General features: G+C 41.0%; 2 protein-coding genes across 2 annotated transcripts; one reads left to right on the top strand and one right to left on the bottom strand.

Moving 5' to 3' along the window:
* The first annotated feature begins 957 nt into the window (after positions 1-957).
* Positions 958-12,064, top strand: LOC310946685 (LHFPL tetraspan subfamily member 2a protein-like). Its single transcript, XM_083913221.1, has 3 exons — positions 958-1,092; positions 9,264-9,956; positions 11,169-12,064. The coding sequence occupies exons 2-3, from the start codon at positions 9,545-9,547 to the stop codon at positions 11,423-11,425; spliced, it is 669 nt and encodes a 222-aa protein (XP_083769347.1). The 5' UTR covers positions 958-1,092; positions 9,264-9,544; the 3' UTR covers positions 11,426-12,064.
* Positions 12,065-13,448: 1,384 nt separating this feature from the next.
* On the bottom strand, positions 13,449-21,572 carry LOC310946583 (secretory carrier-associated membrane protein 1-like). The gene is made up of 9 exons (XM_083913087.1): positions 21,421-21,572; positions 20,110-20,190; positions 19,792-19,902; positions 19,225-19,333; positions 18,212-18,340; positions 17,348-17,507; positions 16,917-17,018; positions 16,712-16,829; positions 13,449-16,337 (listed from the first exon to the last, which is right to left on the bottom strand). Exons 1-9 carry the CDS (start codon positions 21,475-21,477, stop codon positions 16,176-16,178), a joined length of 1,029 nt encoding a protein of 342 aa, XP_083769213.1. The 5' UTR covers positions 21,478-21,572; the 3' UTR covers positions 13,449-16,175.
* Between the last annotated feature and the right edge of the window lie 503 nt (positions 21,573-22,075).

Genomic DNA, 22,075 nt, shown 5'->3' with positions numbered 1-22,075 from the left:
TCCAGACTTGCTGGGCTAGGCTGGCCGACTCGCCGCTAGCGAATTACTTTATCTGCTAATGTTATGAAGCAATCAACACCAGAACCAGCTGGCTAACATTAGTTTGCTTGCTAATGCTCACTAAAACCTGTGGCTCAGCTCCGCGGCATGCTTCTGCCGCCAGTTGCTCTGGGGCCTTGGCTCGGAGTTTTGTGCTAACAGTAAGCTAGCGTCTTAGCGTTGAAAGGAGCCATTTGAGGTGGTTCGGGCATCTAGTAAGGATGCCCCCTGGGCGCCTCCCTAGGGAGGTGTTTCAGGCACGTCCAGCTGGGAGGAGGCCTCTGGGAAGACCCAGGACCAGGTGGAGAGATTATATCTCCACACTGGCCTGGGAACGCCTCGGGATCCCCCAGTTAGAGCTGGTTAATGTGGCCCAGGAAAGGGAAGTTTGGGGTCCCCTGCTAAAGCTGCTGCCCCCGCGACCCGACCCCGGATAAGTGGATGAAGATGAGATGAGTTGAGATGAGATGAGATGAGAACCGTTAAATGGTGTACATAAAAACACAACACATTAAAAAAAAAGATAAATAACTCTATTATATTTAATTATTTTTATACTCTAATTATATTGCAGTTTCTCTGAGAGTACCCTACTTATTATGCCTAAGAAATGTGAGACACTCGATTCCAGTCTATTGGAAAGAAAAGGTGATAACTTTGACAACTTTGATAGAGCAGTAAAGAAAGCCTTGAATAAATCAGTCTCGATGCGTATTTGCAGGAGTTTGTGGGAACCACAAAGTCGCGAAATCCAGGAACTCGTCGTCATCTTTCACATCATCTCTGCAACTTTTCTCCTTCTTTCACGCTGACAAACGGAGTGGGGGAAGGGAAAAGGGGAGGAGGGAGGAGGGTAAAGGAGAAAGGACGACGTCAGATGTGTAGTGGGATGGCTTTATGTGAGGGGAGAAGGAAAGAGAAATATCGACCTGAAGAAAGGAGACTCAAGTTGAATGAGCGTCCGGGGCTCCGCACCGGGAAGACAACCAGCGCCTCAAAACAAGGCACAGCTTCTTCACTCCTGCGCCTGCAAAGCCTCTTCATTGACTTCCTGTAAGTAGAAGACAATGCGACAAAGAAACACAATGTAGCTGCTGTAGGACCAGGGTTTTACACTTTGACTGGCAGATATGACTCATGTTGCTGAAAGTGTCATTAATGTTGTTGGACTGACACGCTCAATCTTCTTCTGTCAGTAATGGGCCTACTCCGTTGATCTCTCTTCTTAACACGGCAAAGTTTATTAGCAGCAGTTGAAGTTTGCATCATTCATTGATTCTGATGCAGCCACCCGAAGACAATTTGAATAGTGATATGAGAACTTTTTGTTTTTGGAGGGATGTGGAATTGGAGAAAGTGAGATAGGCTATCTACAGCTGCAGCTCTGTGTTCAGGTACATCTGGCAGCAGTTAGAAATGACAACACAGTGGATATTATTACAAAAATCACCTCCACTAGCAGTCCAGCTACTTATTACACTGCACTCTTGTATTGTCGTAATCTGTCTTTCACACATGTCCACGCAGCAGCCCCTTTGCTCTCAGTTTTCTCTGTGCACCACAAGCCCATGTCCTTGGAGTGCAGGGAGGAGTAGAGCCACCCATGGAGCTCCCTGCCTGATACACACTGCTCTGAGAGGGGAAGTGGTGCTGCATCATAAACTAAACAAAACCAGGAAAACCTTCAGTGTTTATCCTAGCAGAGTTCAAGGACAAACTGTAATGACATGTTGAGAGGAGGGAATCACTGCTGTCTTTTGCACTGTTACAAGTCAGTTCAAATGTTACAAATTCCAGCAGTTGTTTTTATGATGAAATTATGCTGTAATTGACTTTTTTAGAGTGATTGCTCTTACCTGCCTAGTATTCCTAGAATGAGTTTTGACAACTCCCATGTGACAAGTGCAAACTTGTTATGTGTCCCTGGATGGTGCAACATGATAGCGATTGCAAAGGGAGATTTATTTTACTTAGATTTACTTTCTTAGTAAACGCAAAAAAACTAGCTTGTGGCTATATGTCGAATTGATCTATTGAGTTTTATACCAGACAGTAGAGAAATGGGCAACTGCCCCCTTGTGAGTGATTTCCTCCTGTGCATTTTGAACATTAGCAAATAGAGTCTAAGAAGAAGTTGAGTATTTTATGAGTAGAGGTAAAGAGAGAATGACACTTAGTTTTGTATATGTTATCCTGTTAACTACTCATTACCAGTTCCTTACACTGTTGCTGACATAAATATGGTTACTTATGTCATTTGATAGATTATCTACCTTCTAGGAGGCCGCTGTTCTCCAATGAATTTACCAATGTGAAAATCATCTTGTAAATTGTAAATCATCCTTCATGTATCCTAAACTTCAGTTTTCACAATCTAAGTAGCACTTTCCATGGCAAGTAAACTGATCTTCTGATATAAAATCAGAGAAGCGCTCCTTATATGAAAGAAAGTGTTTGTTTTTCATGTTTTTTTCTTTTTATAGTTACTGTTTTGCTTGTGCCAAATGAGCTTCTTAATGCAGTACTCTCATCACGGTGTGAACATCTGTGAATGCGCCACACATTTCTATTTTGCCACTTTGTGGTAGCATAGCCTTGACAAAATGTGTGTTGTGATGGATTACCTTTCATGCAGGATAAATCAAGCAGGTGCTGCATGAAAGTGAAAGTTTGAAGTGTAATGCAACTTTTAGGTATTAGTCAACATGAAAAAACACCCATGAGGTCCTTGAAACATCAGTGAAAGAGAGTTTTTGTGTGAATCCATAATTTTTGTAGAAACAAATGAGAGAGCTGAAGAAGTGAGGAGGGAGTAGAGGGAGGCAATGTCATTCCTGTCTTTGTGTAGGTGAAATGTGAGGGTCACTGAGGGGCTTTGTGCGTCAGAAACTTGGGGCCACTACAGAGTCAGCGCAGGGAGTAAGGGGGCTGGGGTGTTGCACAGATTGAATAGGTTAGGGGCCACGGCGGCCTGTCTTTGAGAATGAGGGAGTACATTCTGGGCCAACAGTGGCATGTCTTTGAGAGCTGAAGACTGAGTGAGGGGGCCAGTGTCGGCACGTCTTTATGCAGCCTTTGTTTGAGTTGAGTGGCACCAGATGAAGTGGGCCGATTTTATTCAGGCTTCTTGGTACATACACACACAAACACATGCGCACAAACAGGCTTGGCTGATACTTTCCTTTGGGAAGTCATGCGTTTTGATGCAATTATACCCTGGGCGAGTGAGCACAGGCTGGCACCTTTCACAGTTTATGGCTGTGTATTTGTTTTTGTGTTTGTGCGTCAGTAAACTGGACTACATTTTTTCAGCACGCTGTTGGAGGGCTTCACTGTTGACTTGTTGTTTACTTTTCTAGGGACTCTTATCGTCATTGAAACCTCAGGTCCTCTGGTTTATTTGAAAGCTAGAACTGCCGACATGTCTTCACTCTTTATACACATTCAGGGAATAACATTTAATGGCATTTTACAGCTTAAATTGTTTTATAGTGTTTAATCCTGGTCTGTAAAATAACCCTAAACTAACTCTGGAGCACTAAACATGCATTTGATGGCCGCCATCACTCACTCGCTAAAGTTATGAGACTCAAGTTGTGGTAAATGCCTATCCATGGGAAACATTTTCCCCTCTTGCAACTCTTTCATTCACTGTTTACGGAGGGCTACTAAAGCAGTGGCTCACATGGTTATGGTTAGCAAGAAAGAGCTCTTGAAGAGAGCTGCTCGGGTTGTTTCATAATATCTGGGAGGATTGAGAAAGCTTCATGTAAACCAAAGACGCTGAACTCATCTTAGTCTCTTTGGTGCTTTTTATGCATGAATATGTCTTTCGCCATCTCTCCTTTTGTTTGTAGCATGCTGTGAAAGCAGGTGGATGATTGCCTCCCTAAGGCTATAGGTTTAGGTGTGACAATCAAAGAGAAGCCATAATGTACAACTCATTAGTTTTGTGTGCAAGTTCTCTCATTTTAGTTTGAAAGGCTTTGTTCTCTCTTCACCTCTGATGGTTCGGGTTTCACACGCTTACAAATCTACCTTTCAGACTGCTGTGGGGCAAAGAGGAGCTCGATGTCGATCCGTGGTTGTTGTTCAGTAGATATGAATGAAAATGTATCACTGGAGGGCATGGGTCTCTCTGTTCTGGCTAGTGCTATGACCTGCCTGTTGTTCTTATTTCATCCACTTTGCCCTGCCAGATCAGAGATTTGATGAAGACTTAGAAATGAATAGGCAATTGATTGAGAAATCAAGAGTTGAGGGTGTGTGGGAGGTGAATGTTCAGTATTCAGGCTACATTGCTTCATTCTCCTTCACTTCACCTGGAGCTCAACTGCATTCTTTTATGAAAGAGGGATATGTTTGGTCCTGCCCAAATTTCACTGGTATCATTATACTAGGGTTTGTACTTTCCTGATTCTTTGAGATACAGAGGGGGAATTAGAACCTCATCAGTGGCCAATGATTTCCTCACTGTCCTCATCTTATTTGAGTAGTTGCATGTAGCCCTGAAGATGGTAAATGTGTGGTTTCTCTAATGTGGTTTTTGTTTGAGGGCCTTCCTGCTTGCTGGACCAGACCAGGCGCAGCAGATTAGGGAACAGATTGCCTTGGTTTGAGGTTTCTGGTTCAGGATCTGTGCGTTAATTAGAAAAAGAGCTAATAGAGTCCTCCCATCCCAGATCAATCGGGGGGCTTAGCTCCAAAAAATATTGTAAATGAATGGACTTTTTTTCAAACTCTAACGGCTGTGTCTAACTTGTTTATAGAACAATCTGGGTCAACTGTGCTTTGGATCTCTCAACCACCCACCTTCAGTCTGCATTCACTTTGACTCTCTCTCAAACAGACTACAGTGGCCAGCACTCATTACCTCAGCACCTTGGCATGCTACCAGAACCTTTGCTGATATCTCAGACCAATTACTCTAGATTTACTACTCTGTGGGCTCCTTTAACCAACGGCCAACTGACTGACCCATATATGCCTCGTATCCGCTGTTTTCGTCCGGGGCTTTGAAAGGGCTCAACTCAAACTGATGTTACACTTCATTAGTAGAAGTTTTGTTGTGCATACAGGCTGCTTGGCCAACAGGTTTTCACAGCCAAACGTGTAGTCCACATGTTGGCCCATGGATTGTATATTTTGTAAATTCCATGAGAGAAAGTTTGTCTCATCGCAGCAAGACGACTGTTCATGTTGGCTTGCTCAATGAAGGATTGGAAAACTGTGTGTAAGTTGGCTTCAGGCCTTCACTCCATGCATATAATCCTGTGTGGCAGACTGAAGAAGAGAACAGTGTGGGAATGAGCAGGTCCAGATCAGATGCAGAAACACATTATGGCTTTCATCTTGTAGCTTTATCTACTTTATCATCAAACTCAGCAAGTCACGGAGGATTCATGAAAGAAGCATAAGACTCCTGATCTGTCAGTGTTGGTGATGATGAATATCTATGACAGGGACTCCACAGGCACACAGAGAGCTGCGGTAACAAAGATCTGACAGTTTGAATAGATGCATATCTATCAAAAGCAACTGGGAGGCTAAGACCTCTCACCCACAGCGCCCTGATTTTGAATAAAGTTATAATTCTGAGTGTCTGATGTACCATGAAGTGTAAAACCCTCCATCCTCAGCGCTCACACGCTGTAAAAACACAGAAAATCTTGACCTTGCCAAGAAAGTGCTGCTCAAGCACTTTCCCAGAAGTCTGTTCAACAACCAGCAAATAAGCGGAAAGTATCAATCAGTTTCAGGATGTAGTGACCTTTCTGCTCCCTAAATAACACTGCAGCATGCATGCATTCACACACATGCAAATCATCAGATGTGAACAAGATTAATAATCTAGTGCTAAAGATTATTAGCCAATATGTAGCATTTGAACAGTACTGATACATTTTAGTATCAAATAAAGTTGTTAAAAGGGTTTCTTGTGGGTGTTGGAGTTCATTGTCAGAATGCTCTCCTCTTTACCCCACTAGAAAAAGTCCCTTTACCTCCCTCTGCAGAGACTACAGAGAGCCATGATGAGGTGTGAGTGTAGAGATTTCCTGTCAGAACTAGGGGAGATCACTCAAGGTGCCTGCTGACTACCTTGACAAGGCATGTTTAGGCCCCGTCCCTGTAGTTTAAAGAGGCAGAGCTGCTAATTTGAGGGCATTGTAGTCTCAACACACACCACCATGCCCGGCCTGGATGGACTATAATCAGCTGCAAACAGAGCACTCAAACTCCACAGGGAAACCAAAACTGTAGCCTGGGTGGCTAAAAACACACACATTTACATACACATGTTTATTCAGGATGCAAACACTGAAAAAACAATGCATTTCTGTGTTTTAATGGTTGCTATAGTGGTAAAACACTGTCTGTGTGGTCAGTCAGGCTAAGTGAGCGCTGTTGTGTGAAACCTTTGAAATAAACTGTAGTACAGTAGTGACTGTAGTAGAATAGGGCTCACCCTAAACCATCCTCAAACACAAACTTCAGATAGCTAATTATATTGTACTTTTTCTTGTTGCTGTAATTCCATGGAATAATCACAAATGCCACCATGTTTCTTCTCTTCAGATATTATGTGAGGATCGACGGTTTAGATTGAAAGAAGATAGGTTGGAAGATTATGACATTCACAATGCATGACTATTTGACAAACACTGATGCTTCCTGTTTATTTTTCCTGTTTCCTTTCTGACTGATAATAAATAGTGACGTCGCTGTAGCTTCTTTATCCTGCTCTTAGAACTTTTAGCTCAACTGAAATTTACTCCCTCAGTTTTGTTTTTAAGCTGGGTAATTACATGTATGTGTAGACTGTGTAGGTTGGCTGAGGGTTCATGAAATCTCCAATTAGGATGAGAATAAAGCAAATTTTAAGCAGAGATGTGCCCCTGAAATTATGCTCAAGCAAGGTAGATAGAATGAGAGGACGCTGACTGGGAATGTTACAGATAGGTATCACTGTCAAACTCAAGACAAAGCAAACCTGAGCACAAACCCGAAGCACAACAAACCTGTCACACCTACAGCAGCACTACTTAAATAACCCAACCTCGAGCTGCAGACATGACTGAATCCTGCTGAACTGAATTATACCCGCATCTTAAGTGTTTCAAATCGCATACCTATGCTCTTCAGATGTTGTCATGCCTGTGACTTTTATTATGATCCACTTCTGCTAGTTTCTACTCGACCGCGACCTCAGATGAATCAGCCTTCTTAGCCGCATGAGATACTGCACTCATGTAGTGGCCAGGGAAATGTCTGGAGCGTTTTTGCCTTGAACTGACTCAGATCGTATCGGACGATCTACAACATCGTGTTCATTCCCTACAGATGCCGTGGGATGATTTACCATCCCTGAATGGAGGTGGGGAGGTACCTTATACCAGGGCATCAGCCTGACTAACTCTTAATAAATGTTTTTGTGTTTTTATGTGGAAGTTATGTTAGAGTGACTCAGCTTCACCCAAATTACAAAAAAACAAATATCACTTAACCCCTGGGGTATCAAGCCATGCAACAGATGTTCCCAAATTTGTAGAAATCACAGATTTCTGCCCCCAGTCAAGTACAATAGAGGCAAATGAGATTTTGTTGATGGAGCTCACAGAATTGATCAATTGCATGTAGATCATTTAACCGCAACTTATCCTCCTAGTTCTAAAAATGCTTCCGTTACAAATAAGGTTATCCCGATACTACCAACTATTTTTAACTTTGACACAGTATAAAAAGATACTCCATACCTCTTCTGATATCAATTCAAAAAAGGAAATAAAAGTCGTATGCACATAAAATAGAACAACCTTCACACAGTGCTGGTACAGTACACATACCCTACATTTGCAGTTATGTGGTTGTTTGATTAAAAATCTGATTATAAACCTGTTTCTTCTTTTACAGCTAATACATTTGGAGATTTCTTCAATAGAAAGAAATGCTAAAGAAAATACTGTGAAATTACATATTGAACTTTATTTTATTGGCTAAATACATAAAGAAATAGACACAGAAGAAATAAATGGACACAGATATGGCAACAAGAAGACTGAAAGACGGTGTGATGTGGGAATGTCACTCGCGGCTGATTTATTAGAGCTGATTATCAGGATAATCTTTTAATGCTTTAAAAACCCTGAATTAAATTCCATTTGCTTCCATTGTATTTGAGTGGAGGCCAAAAATGTATAGATATTTCTAAACGGGGGCAAATAAAACCAACACTATTTCAATGGCTAGATACCACTAGAGCTGAGTTAGAAAGTTTTTTTTGTAATTTTTGTAAAAAGACCCTTTGAACTTCTTCACTCACTCCCCCAGTGAGCTCCACCAAGACAGCACGCTGCGTTTAAACCAGATCCCACATATTTTCCTGTGTGTATCATAATGCTGGATCATGACATCATAGGGCTTCTGAGAAAACCTCTGTGCTCCCATGAGACCACGGCTGTGTCAAGGCCAGTGTGGTCACGGCAACAAAATCATAACATGGCAACAGTATCACGATCACTTTGATTGAGACCGATACACTCTCACTCAACACACACTTGAACACTGACTCACATGCACACACGCAGATTGAGAGCTTGTCATCTGTTACAGGTTAAAAGTTATTTGTAATCAAGCTTTGATTGCTGTTGAATAGAGAAAAAAATGCATTTTTTAAAAATTCAGTTTGTAATTTGAAAAGTGAACTGAATGATGGAGCCCCGGTCGGTGTCCTGTGTGAGCTTGCCACGGCAGTGAGGATGTTTTAATGTGAAATGTGGCATGCCGTAACAGAGCACAGCGCTGATCTGTGTTGACAGCTGCGCAGTGGCAAAATTCACAAGGCTCCTGGCATTTTGCAGAAAAATCAATCACACAAAGTCCAAGTAATTGCGACTCAAATGATGACAGTGTAAACTTATGTGATTCATCTTGACTCTTCCAACAAACATCTGGAAGTGTTGCTCATGCTACACTCACAGCTGGCTGCTAGTGAATGTGAAGTAGCACTCTGTGGGAAAATCTTGTGTCTATTTGATGACAATTAGACATCCTGTGGGGCAAACACAAGGGAGATGATTCATAGTGGTTGGGAAATCAGTCGCCATTCAGCCTCCTTGTACTGTGTCCCTCTTTCCTCCCCCTTTCCCCCCTTGTACACGTCAGTTACTCCCACTTCTTATGTATACATATTCTATCCTCTGACCCTCTTGTGTGTCTGTCTGTAGGTGCGATTTTCAGACGTACCATGGCTGAGGGAAGCTGCTTTGGTGCATTGTAACTGTTTGGGATGACCAGAGAAGAAGACGAGGGGAAAGCAAAGAAGAAAGCATCGTGAGAGGAGGGAAAAAATCCGCTCAGAGAGGATAAGAGCCGATAAGCACTGGACCTTTCTCTTCGTAAGGAAAGGGATTAAACTCCTTAGTATCAGAGCTCTGTCACTTCAAGGGCTTCAAGAATTGAACTTTCTTTATCATTGGTTGTAACCATCTCAGAAAGCATTAACACCATGTGTCATGTTATTGTAACATGCCGCTCTATGCTCTGGACACTGCTCAGTATTGTAGTGGCCTTTGCTGAACTCATTGCCTTTATGAGCCCTGATTGGCTGCTGGGCTTCCCTCGGTCAGACTCCAGCACAAACGGGGCGGGAGTGGACTCCGGGGAGTACCGGCCGTCTCTCGGCCTCTACAGCCGCTGCCTTCGTGTTGGGTCCCGGGGAGTCGGGGTGAGCTGCGGGCCCTACGCTGGGACATTTGGAGAAGTGGCCAGTGGCTTCTGGCAGGCTGCAATGTTGTTTTTGGCAGCGGGGATTTTAGTGCTAGGAGGAGTGGCCTGTATTTCCATCTTCAGCCTGTGCTTCCAGAGTATCCTGAAGAAGAGCATATTCAACATCTGCGGACTGCTCCAGGCTATCGCAGGTGAGCAATCAGTTTCACTCAAGTTTGAATATAGTTTGAGTTTTTTTTTTTTTCATTCAAAAGTATTTCATAAATTATAGATAGAAATAAAAAACGGGTGTGAGAGAGATGACATTTAACAAAGATCCTCACCTTGAATCAAACAGACCACTAGACCAACAGGTGACCTCAAAGCACAGTATATTAATCATATATACTATACACAAAAGTCATAAAATTTGAATCCCAAATTCACATGATTAGTTTTCTTTAGGTATTTTGTTCTTTTTTCTAATATATCTTAATGTCAGACATTGAATTCCTGTCTCCATCTTAATAAAGGCCGGTGGGTTGTGTAAACAAAAGGGACAACTATGACTATAAGTCAAGAACTTTATTGTTTAATCCCTGATAAAATAGAGGTTTGAAGTAAGGTAAAAGATATGATTTTTTTTTTTTGTTGAGTTTGCGAAAAATATTTGGTGTTTTTCACGATATATATAAGTGTATTGCATACAAAATATATGGTATGCAATGATATTACTTTACAAAAGAACAAATGTATACACAAATTTACTCTTTTTAAAAAAAATGTGTTATTTTTTTATTTTCATGCATCCTCTGGATTTACATGTTCAAAGTTCCTAGTTAAAAATTAAAGAAATTGGAAGCTCCCTCAAAATTAGCCTCAGAGAAGCAGGGAGGATACAAGGACAAACGGAATAAGCTCAACAGCTACATCTCAAAGCTAATGCTAATAATCTGGACTCTGTGACACAGAGTTTATAGTGGTTCCACGTCTATGAATGCCGGTTGTATGTTTTATAATCATGCCATAGCCTTTAGGAAATGTCTGTGTTGCATTTGAGTTTACAAGTTGAAACATCTGAGTTTGTAAGTTGGCATCATCTAGTTGCATTCCATCGCTCTTTTTCAGTTTAATATTCCAACCAAACCTTGTTTTTTTTGCATGTTTCTACAACAGTCAACTCCCACAGGTGTGTTCAGGTCTGTTGAGTAGGTAATCTGTTATTATGTGTCATCATCACTGTAGAAGCGGTCAAATGGGGTATTTCCTTGCATCACAAATCAAATGCTTGTCAGATGAAAAATACATGTATTCGTCACCCGAGTTTAATCACCATGTTCCCAGCTGCACTGCAGTGTGTCCGTGCTGTCATCCCCAGATGTTTACGCGTACATGACTAAACCCTTCGTCTGCTCTCCCTGCAGGCCTGTTGCTGATGGTGGGCCTCATGCTCTACCCTGCCGGCTGGGGTTCAGAGAAGGTGATCGGCTACTGTGGCCCCGAGGCCTTGCCCTTTAGACCGGCTCTGTGTTCGCTCGGCTGGGCGTTCTACGCAGCGATAGGAGGAACGCTGGGGTCCTTTCTGTGTGCTGTTTTGTCTGCACAGGCTGAGATTGCCACCTCCAGCGATAAGGTTCAGGAGGAGATTGAGGAGGGGAAGAGTCTGATCTGCCTGCTCTGAGCTGTCAGAAACTTTGGGAAGCTCTGGGAAATCATCCATGGGGTCATTTCTCTTATATGGACACTTGTAGATCTCAGTGGAAAGAGGACAGACATTTCTCTGAGTGATATTTTTCATCATAGCCTGGATAAAATCAACTGATTGTTGGTAACCACTTTGTAACAATTGTTTGGCATGCCTCCCTGATGATACCAAGTTGAAGGGAAAACAAATATATATATATATAATTCCCTTCTGCTGCTTCAGGTTAAACTGCCAAAAGGCTCTGGTACAGCAGCGGGCTAATGGACATTATCATCCAATGTTTTTGACCAAGATATGGTTTATTTTTGTAATAATTATTTTCTTAAACAAACCACTGTCCTGGAATGGCAGGAGATTAGTAAAATAAATGGGGTAATGGTTGTATCGTTAGCGTTATTGTGGACAGGTTAAACACTGCCAGTCAAACAGTGTGTAGGTTTGTAATGTCATTATAATGTTCATTCACACGGTTCACCTGCAAACTTCAACAAACCACTGAATACTAGCAGATGAGTCCATTCAAATCACAACGTGTGTGTGTGTGTGTGTGTGTGTGTGTGTGTGTGTGTGTGTGTGTGTGTGTGTGTGTGTGTGTGTGTGTGTGTGTGTGTGTGTGTGTGTGTGTGTGTGTGTGTGTGTGTGTGTGTGTGTGTGTGTGTGTGTGTGTGTGTGTGTGTGTGTGTGTGTGTGTGTGTGTGTGTGTGTGTGTGTGTGTGTGTGTGTGTGTGTGTGTGTGTGTGTGTGTGTGTGTGTGTGTGTGTGTGTGTGTGTGTGTGTGTGTGTGTGTGTGTGTGTGTGTGTGTGTGTGTGTGTGTGTGTGTGTGTGTGTGTGTGTGTGCTCTGATTGTACAGCAGGACTGCACAGACTCTTTAGAACAACTTTACATGTGCCACTTTAAAGGCAGTTTCTTCTGTTAAATGGATTGTTTGCAGGTCTCTTCAGAGTGTGTGTGAAGAGGAACAGACTTACCGTATGTTTCACTGTGGTGAACTTTCATGAGGGGATGTTTGCTCTCAGTGAGATAAGCAGGCTGCACCAGAGTTTGACACAACATACAGACACGATCTGGCTATGTAGAGATGTAAAAAAGTTGGTTGGAATTAAAAAAGGGTTTGTTGAGCCTTTGCTAGATAAATAGAAAATGGGTCATCATCAGTGATACCATGATTAAGGTAAACCTTTCTGTGTTTTTTGGTACTTTTCAAGATCACCTGTTATTGTGTTTTGCACTTGGTCCTTAATTCATTTCACATCGCCTCATGTTTTCCCGAACATGCTTCATTTAAGTTGCTGTAAATGTAACATTGTGATTGCTTTTATTCTTTGTAGATGAAATGTGCAATAATTCAACTATAGTGTGTTAACTGTTGAGTGAGTGGACTGATAAGATGAGATATTTCTAGTCTGTCTATGCTTAAATTAATGTTGACTGTGCTGTTTTTGTTACATTAACAAACGAGTAGCAGCATCTTTGGCACACTGTATGATGCTGCATGTATGAGAGGTTGATATGAGAGAGATAGTCTGTACTTTGTACTCAAATAAACCAGGCCTTCTTTAGTAATTCTGTCTGCGGTGTGTTGGTAAAACATTTCTTTTACTCTGATAGATTCCTCTTTTTCATGTTAACTTCCTGTTTAAACATCCTGAGGAGACACTGACACCTAGGGATGGAAAGTAGACAACACAGAACAGTAGTAGTGTATACCAGTGCTTCTGAACCAAGAACATTTTTGGAGTTTTATTTTGAAAGACCATTAAGTTTCACTTTGTCAATTCTCTTAAACCTGTTTAAATGTAAGAGTTTGACCAGTGAACATCAACTTTTGGATTCAGCTTGTATGTCCAAAAACCGTAACAAGGGGTCATGAGAAGACACTGCTTCATTTTAAAGGTTTATACCACTCATCCAAAGCAAATGTTCAATTAGTAAATATACAGTATATAGTTATAATTTACAGATATGTTTCTTAAAATACATCAACAAATATTTCTTTCAAATTTTATTTCATGTTAATACCATAAATATACAAAACTCAAACTATTTCACATGCAACAAAGGCCAGACAAGAGTGCATCACATTTTCTTTTTACATGTGATTGATAATGGGGCTCAAATTTTCAACATTACAAAATATACAAGTGTCCCTTTTTCTTCTCTTATTCAGTGAAATAACATGGTCATAGGTCAAAAGCACACTTAATACACTGTTCTGTTCTGTGGACCAGTTCGCCCAAATACGGTACATCATGAAATGACCTACTGTGGCATGGCTTCACATAATAACTGTTTAAAACTATAGATAGATGGGAAATGAGTGGGTGTTTTGTAGCAAAGAAAACTAGTGTAATATTGTTAAGGAAAACATAGCAAGGGATGACATTACAAACCGAGATTTAAAAACAAATCTATATGAACATTTGGTAGATTTCTCACAGCTTTTCAGGACATAGAATAACACTTCAGGGAATTTTTATGCCTTTCATTACAATCCTACACACATCCTCATCCATACCAGCACACGTTGCAGAGTCATTGAACACTGTTAAATCTAGCTGATGCTATGATCACGTCCTTACAAAAAACACACACAAACATAATACATCATGTAAAATCAAACCAAACAAAATTGAGATGCAAACAACTTAAATTACACCATAAATGAAAAACTTTTGTCTTTTGCACTAAGTTAAACATAAAACAAGAAATGTGCAATGAATTTGAAACAAAATATATTTAAAAAAACAAACAGATACTGTCAAATTGTTGACTTGTTTCATGACAAATTATTGACCTTCAACTTGGTAACACTCACAGGAGTATTTAATCCACTGTAATGTTCAGACCATACATTTGTAATAACAGTAGTGTCAGTCATCAGTCATCTATCGTGCACATCCTCAGACACTCACCACCGCCATGAGAGGTGTTAATGCACGGCACAAATGTAACCCATGTCCATATTTCACTCCAGTGACAGTTGTCTGTACAACTTAGTTCTGAATAACACTGTTATTTTGTGGAAATTAATGTTTCAGAATGCGCATCAAGTTCTGATCCTATTTTAATGTTCATTTTGGCATGAAACTTCTGATGCCAGTATTGAAATACTGAAAGGAAAAACAAATGGACTGACTTTTTTTTTGTCTGTAAAAATGCAGACGGACTTAGTCTATGTCTTGTACATATGCACAGTGTCAATGTTTTTACTATTTTATGTATGGAGGTCAAGCTCTAGAAAAATCCTAGCTTCACCACTGTCCAGGTCATCTTCTGTGATAAAAGGCAGGTCACTTCTCTGAGTTATCCCTATGAATGAATGGTATGTGTCCTTTTCAACAGAAAACATGACAGCAGGAGGCCACGACCCAGCGGCTCTCAGATTAATAGCAGCGTTAGTTGTTAACTTAGTATGAAGGGCTAGAAAAAAAACTGAGATGAAGCCACCTAGTAGCCTGTTAATGTCATACATACAGAAGGAAAATGTGGATATTCCTCATGTTTTTCCCCCGTTTAGTGCACCAGGCCATGAACTTATCTGACTGAACCTCTTTTAGGTTTGTGGTGAGGACTGGTGACCCTACTGACCTGGGTGCATCTTCACAAATATCCAAACATCATCAATCAAAGCCACTGGGACATGCAATAACCTTTCAGCTCACTTCTCACAGAAACCAACCAACCACGTAGGTAGACCCCCCCCCCCAGCATCTTCCTGTAGCCTGAGAAAATGAGAACAGTGGACAAAATGACGTTGCCAAAGAAACCGCTACCTTGGGTGTGCTAAACATGCATGTAATTATCATGCTGTCAAACCTTAGTAAGCCACAGCCCCAGCCAACGCTGCCAATCAAAGTAGCACACACAGTGGGAATAACTGTTCAACTGACAGGTGTCACTTTAGCACTGCTGGGAACTGCAAGTATATCCTTTAATAAGAACATACCAACATATTTTTACTTATATGAATTACCAGGATGGTATTTATCTCAAAATAGAAGCAAAGATGTAGGACATCGTACAATTGACCTTTTAGATCTCAATGACCAAGCACTGGATAGTAAAAAAGAGCCACAATTCTCTCAAAGTGAAGTGTACATTCACACGCAGGCCCAGCCATTCAACCATACACTGTACTTTTGTTATGTGACCAAGAAAACAGAACTATGTGCAAAACACCATGATCAGATTATCACTTTTCATAACTCTGTATTATACTGTATTAACCAGGCAGGAAGCTGTTTGGAGGTCATCACCATGACAAAAATAAGGTATGCTAGAACCTCTGCTTGACCTAGGGTCACCTCAAGGTGACAGAAGAACAGAGAAAGCAAAGGAGTGAGTGAGAGTGTGAGATGAAAACCCACACACTCTGAGCACACCTTGAATCACTTAAGGGAAGTTTCAAGGGGTGTGAGCGGACAGTCATCTGACTAAAAAGCAGACATAAAGGGTGTAGGGAGTTTTTACTGAAACTTGATTTTAGGTGAAGTTGGACAACTCTGGTTACTGTATATGATTAACTTTTTTTTTATTTCTAGCCTCTGACTCTTTTTAAGCAAAGTGTGCAGGGCGATCTTAACATAACAACATTCATAAATATAATCAATTTGATCTGAGAGCCTGCAGGGCCAGAGTTGTGCATCTCCAACTTTTGAGTGTGTGTGTGTGTGTATATATGCTTGTATATGTGAGCATGTGTGTATGTATGTGGGTGGGTCCATTTATGGCTGAGGTTTGAAGGCTCCCCGAGCAGCATTGGTCGCAGCATTAGCTGCAGCGTTGGCAGCCGCAGTCTGAACGGTCTTGTTAGACATGACCCCAGTTGCAAACTCCTGCTGAGCCTTCTCAAAACTAGCACCAGTCGTACGATACAGTGCGTGCACCTGGAAAGAGTGGAAAAGAAAATTAGTTAAAATCAAGTCAAGTGATTTAAAACTACCACAGGGCCTTTAGCAGCACTGAATGATTCAGTTAGGCAGATGTTTCATTTGCAATAGATGTGAATAATATTGACAAAGTATCCTGTTTAATCTTGCCACCTTGATAGTGCCTGCTTGAACTCACATTTCCTGTCATTGTCAGTATGTTAATCAAAGTACGTCTTTCCACTCTCCTACGTTCAAGCAATATAAAAATGTATTGATAGTGTTCAGATTTTTTGCATCATTAATATGTTTTTCACCTTTATTTTCACACGCTTTCTCTGATGAAGAGGCAGCTAGCTGTAGACATGTAGAGTACTTAGTGATTGTGTTACCTTTTTAAACATAATGAGTGAGCCCACAGACAATGCAGTGAACAGAGCTGCAATCAGTAACATGATGATGCCCACTGGGATACTGGTGTTCAGACCAGTTAAAGCTGCGATCCAACCACTGGCAAAACAAAACAGTGACAATGTGAGTGAACTTCAACACAAACTCATGGAGATACAGAATCAGTAAAAGCAAAAAAATCCTCACCATGTTCCCCAGCCAGTAATGCCAATAGTTTGTAGAACGTGAACTCCAAACTGACAGATATAGATGAAGAAGAAGACAAAGAAGCGGAAAGAACTGTCACTCCTGTAGTGGAGACAGAGAATGAGGTAGTGAGAGAGCAATGTGGAGGCAATAAATTAAAATAAATCACAAATTCATTGTCCATTAAGCATGAATTCCTATATGACAGCCTGCTTTAATCTATGTCTTTACTTGTGTAAGTGTAGGGTTGGAAAAGAAAAGAATGATAAAGATTGACCTCCCTCAACCTCAAGAAATAACAGCATTTTCAAGGCCAACCGCCCACCTATTTTTTCTAGTTTCATACTTGTAGTACTGCATTTTGTTTTATCCGCAAATAATAATGGTCGTCCACAGAGGACGGTGGTGTAATTTTCCATGTATCTACTTACCTGAAAGCACCGTAAAGCGGTCTGTACCAGCAGACGAAAGAACAGGGGGTAAACAGGAGGAACCATAGCATAGCCAGACCAAAATCTACACCACGAGATGCATCCACACAGAACCAGGCCAGGCAGCCGAACATGTTCACAAAGAGTGTGCCTGCATGAACTGGTACAAGAACAACATAATCAAGACCTTTCGTTTCATTCCAGTATATAAAAATAGTAAGAAATAGTTTATGCTCAGCAAAATGAAATCTATTTATTTTCTAATGCCATTGTGATAACTGAGCAGACAAGTGTGCTTGGTGACAGGCTGACTTATTGCAATGCAATATGTGGGTTCGTCTTGTAAACCCACATGTTCTAACTAGGGTTGCAAAGGGGCGGAACATTTCCAGAAACTTTCCATCGGAAGTTAAGCTGGCGGAAATAGTTCACAGGCTCAGATAGTCGTGTGCTCTGGGCTCAAAAATGTGACCTCAATAGTCCAAGGTTCTAGAAATCATCTGTGCATGTGATAGAGGAGTGCACAGTGCATGAAGAGGGTGTGGCCCCTGCAGTAAGCAGTGTGCTATATGCATGTGATTGAGGAATAGCATGGATATTCTCAAGTGTACTTGCATTAAATCTGCATGTTTTAATACAGAGTATGCTCAAATATATTTTGCCCAACTATATTTAAAATTCCTGTTAAGGGCCAGCCTTTAATTTTGTAAATTCCAGGTTTATTCCCATAAATTCCTGTTAATTCCCATGGAAAGTTTGAAAATCATGGACTTTTGCAACACAGTTGTGTGAGAGAGAGTTACAATAAATGACAATGATAATACTGCCTGGTAAAGGGTGTGTCAGATGGTGTGTGTCACTTACACATCCAAAGGTTGTACATGATTTTGACGGTCTTTTGGAACTCTACAGGGATGTCCACAGCAATATCATGGTAGAAACATGGGCCCACAGGGAACTTCTCCGGCAGCGGAGGCCAGTTGTTTTTACGCCCTGTGTAGACAAAATCAGTTGTTGATAGTTAGTTAATATACTATGAATCATATTTATATCAAGTGTGTGTGCAAGAATCAGAAGAAAAACATTATAGTACACTGCTAAAAAACAAAATATTAATACCCTCTGTTTTAGCTTTTTTGGTTTAATCTAAAGCACTGTGATCACTATATATGCTGAAAAACGTGAGAAAGGCATGAGTGCAAGTGAACTGAGAATTTTTTCATGACTCTAATAAGTAACTTTTAGCCCAAAACCTACTCAACATTTGTTTTAAAACTGACGCTAGCATGTCGTTTCCAATCACAGGTCTTCCCAGTTTCTAGATGCATTTGGATAATAATGTAAGCAACAGTGCATTAAGCTCAGCTCATCAAGATGATGCAAAATTTCCATTCACATATTACAGCTTGCCTTTTCTCTGCTAGGAGCTCACATTTGTTTCATGGCATGTAAACTGCTCTAAGTCTAAGAGGCTGGTAATGAGCTATATCCCAGAAAATGTAATTAATTAAATCAATTTTAAGCCAAATCATTCCAGTTTGCAGCAGAGAAAAAACACCCACAATGCTTTCCCATGAAGTTTAAGTTAGATGAATCCTCACTATTGACACAACCATTATTTAATTCACTTAATTTCTAATCTAAAATACCACAATTTGAAATGTAACTACAATTCTAAAATATGTGGTGCTACAAATAATTGCAAATTAGGACACAGAATGTAATTGGACAGATATAAAGCTTCAGAATTAATATTGGTAAATAAATTAACATGTATGTTTCATGTCTACTGTATGCAATGGATCCAGCTTTGATTGGGAATGCCCATTTGGACTTTGAGGTTAAAGAGGTAAGCCAGGGAATAAAGACTGACTGACCTCCCACTCCATGGGACTGTAACTCTCTCTCCCGACGATCGAGTTCTGCTGCTTTCTTCTCCAACTCCTCCTGCCTTCTCAACAACTCAGCCTGAGCACGCGCTTGGTCCTAGCATAGACAGAAATGTTCTTAAAAAATCACTATCCAACATCTGACAAGAGTTATTACATCCAATCAGGTAAGTAATGAAGGTATATTTCCACTCAGGTAAGCTTAGAGCATTACTAGTTTTATAAAGGAAAAAAGGGGTGATGATTGGAAAAGCTGTCAGCTACTGTTGTTAACTCACTTGTCTTGTTCAGTTAGTACCACATAAGCTCTATAATTGTACTGCAAGCGAGGAAAACTAGAAGTGTGGAAGGGGCGTTAAATGAATTCACACTTTTCAAGACAGTGACACGAAGGGGTATGGGAAATTAGATGAAAGACAGTACCTCATTACGCCGCTGTTGGGCCATAGAATACAAGAGCGTATGTGTATTACAAGAGGAAATGTGAAACACAAACAAAGACAGAGAGTGTTTGTATATGAAAACTACATTTTAAACGTGTTTTGTGTGTAGTACCTGAGTCTGTTGCTGTGAGTAAGCCGGCGGCTCTTCTGTGGGCTTCATAATGGCAGGTTGTGTGTTCTGGGAGGGGGCAGGAGTAGGTTTGGGGGCATTCCCGGGGGCCGCCTGTAAACCAGCATAGACCTTTATTAATATTTCATGCAATAAAAAGAGCCTGAATCAAAACCATATTTAGGCCACAGTTATATGTTGTCAGAGATATAGTTTGTGGAAAAGCAGTGGGAGGGTAGTGGATAAAATGAGGTCAGTGACTCAGAAGCACACAAATGCACACATACAATGCTCATCAATGGTGACGCTAGTTAAGCTGACCGTTCTGGCGTCTGTGAAGGGGTTATACTCCTCCAGACCACCAGGAGGGGCAGACCGGGTCACCTGTGTCACCGAAGGATCCTACGGGACAGAGAGGACCACAAAGGGTTTCAGGCAGGTAAAAACTACAACCACAAAATCAAAAGCTTATTTATTGTTCGGATCACACATACACTGGGTCGATTAAGGAAGGTTTCATTGCCACTGTGTGCACAAGATTGCTGGATAAATACGGTATATATTATTATCATTATTCATTCATTCAGAATGAATTATTATTATTATAGATATTTATATTGCTGCTGGTCATGGAGGAATTGTTGGGTCTCTTCAAATCATAAATAAGTTATAGAGTGTGGTCTAGACCTACCCTATATGTAAAGAGTCTTGAAATAACTTTTGTTGTGATGTGGCACTATAAATAAAACTGAATTGAATTGAATTATTAATGTTCGGATCAGTTCTTATTGTTGTGTTGACAGGTAACAGGTAAGGTGGAAATAAATGGAACTGAAAGCCTACGTGCAACATGATACAAATGTTTATCTTACTATATTCTATGTAAAGTGGCCTTTCTTGATCTTGTGGCTATTTGAAGCAATATGAATGGGATCAGGAGCAGTTTGCACGAAAGAACAGTGTTTGGTGGACCACCATGTGCCATGAAGAGCCAATAGTTTGCCAGGTTTTTATTCCAGCAAAGACTCCACCCACAAATTAACACACCTGAAGGGGAGGGCCTCAACATTTGAATAACCCACTGAGGTGTCCTGTTAGGATGAAGAGCAGAGGCAGACGGTTGGCTGCCCCTGGTTCATGGTTTAAAGGTGAGATAGTTTAAAAGGGAACAATAAACTCTTCTGTACACACAACTGTAGCATACATAAATGGGTTCTTTGTTTGTTGCATTAAGCCTATAATGAAAACCAATGTAGCATTAACTATCAGAATCAGAGGAAGTAAATGTAGCAGGTAGTCATTATTAAGTGCCAATATCGTGTGCAGCGTGTATGCGTGCAGTGTAATGACTAATGGAGCACCGCTGTGACAATATACAACTTCATTACCACGTTTAATACATCTCCTAAGCCTGACCCTGTTAATGTTTACTGACGGTGGGAAACGCTAGCCAGCTAACTTCACATCATTTGTAGCAAATCCGTGACAGCTTATTTCACAATGTGAGCAACCATAGATTGTCTCAGTGGTGGGATACATGAACGCTAGCTGTCAACTAGCTAGCTAAGACAGTTAGCAGGGATGCTAAAGTGAGACTGGCCTCACGTTAGCATGCTGGCTAACGTTAGCTACCTGAAAGGGGTTGCTGAAGTCCGGGTCTGCGAACGGGTTGCTGTCAAAATCTGACATTGTACAGCCTTTCTAATAACGGGTTCCGGTGTGGAAGAGCTCCCCGGTTCTCCTGGGAATGTTCAGTCTCCTGTTTTGACTGCCCTTTCTCTACTTCTTGCCTGCAGTCTTCTCCTCCTGTTGATGGAGACCCCCCTCTTGCTTAGCAAAGCTAGCCAGTAGCACAAAGATGGCAGGAGAGGATGCGTGAAAGGAAGCGGCGCCTTCTCACGTCACTGTTTCAGCACCGCGGACAGCATGGCGCGTGGACAGGTACAGTACGTCATAGGGCAGAGATCTATCAACAAGGGGTTCGGGGACTCCCAGGGGGTCCTCAGTTACTGCAGGGGGTCCACCAAATTGTCATTTCAAAAAAATGTCTGAAAATATACATTAACATGAATGCAATGTATTATTAGCAAAGATACATTTGTGAATCAATTTTAAAAATAAATACATTTACACAAGCTTGATGACAGGCTTATAGGCACTATTGTAGCCATGCACAGATATAACTGAGCTGAAGGATTCAATGTGCCTTCCAAATGTATGTTTAACAGTAACATATGATGTATAAATACAGTATATGAATGATATGTTATTGATCATTGTTGTCTCC

This window comes from Echiichthys vipera, assembly GCF_963691815.1.
Source record: "Echiichthys vipera genome assembly, chromosome: 4".
Lineage (NCBI taxonomy): Eukaryota > Metazoa > Chordata > Actinopteri > Perciformes > Trachinidae > Echiichthys > Echiichthys vipera.
The sequence above is the reverse complement of the archived record's forward strand: the minus strand, read 5'-3'. Positions and strand labels throughout refer to the sequence as shown.

Coding starts and splice junctions, on each gene's coding strand:
- LOC310946583 (XM_083913087.1), bottom strand. CDS start 21,477: ATGTCAGATTTTGACAGCAACCCGTTCGCAGACCCGGACTTCAGCAAC. Junction 18,341..19,224: donor ACAGTCCCATGGAGTGGGAG/GTCAGTCAGTCT, acceptor TTGTCTACACAG/GGCGTAAAAACAACTGGCCT. Junction 16,338..16,711: donor CACTCATTATGTTTAAAAAG/GTAACACAATCA, acceptor CACTCTTTCCAG/GTGCACGCACTGTATCGTAC.
- LOC310946685 (XM_083913221.1), top strand. CDS start 9,545: ATGTGTCATGTTATTGTAACATGCCGCTCTATGCTCTGGACACTGCTC. Junction 9,957..11,168: donor ACTGCTCCAGGCTATCGCAG/GTGAGCAATCAG, acceptor CTCTCCCTGCAG/GCCTGTTGCTGATGGTGGGC.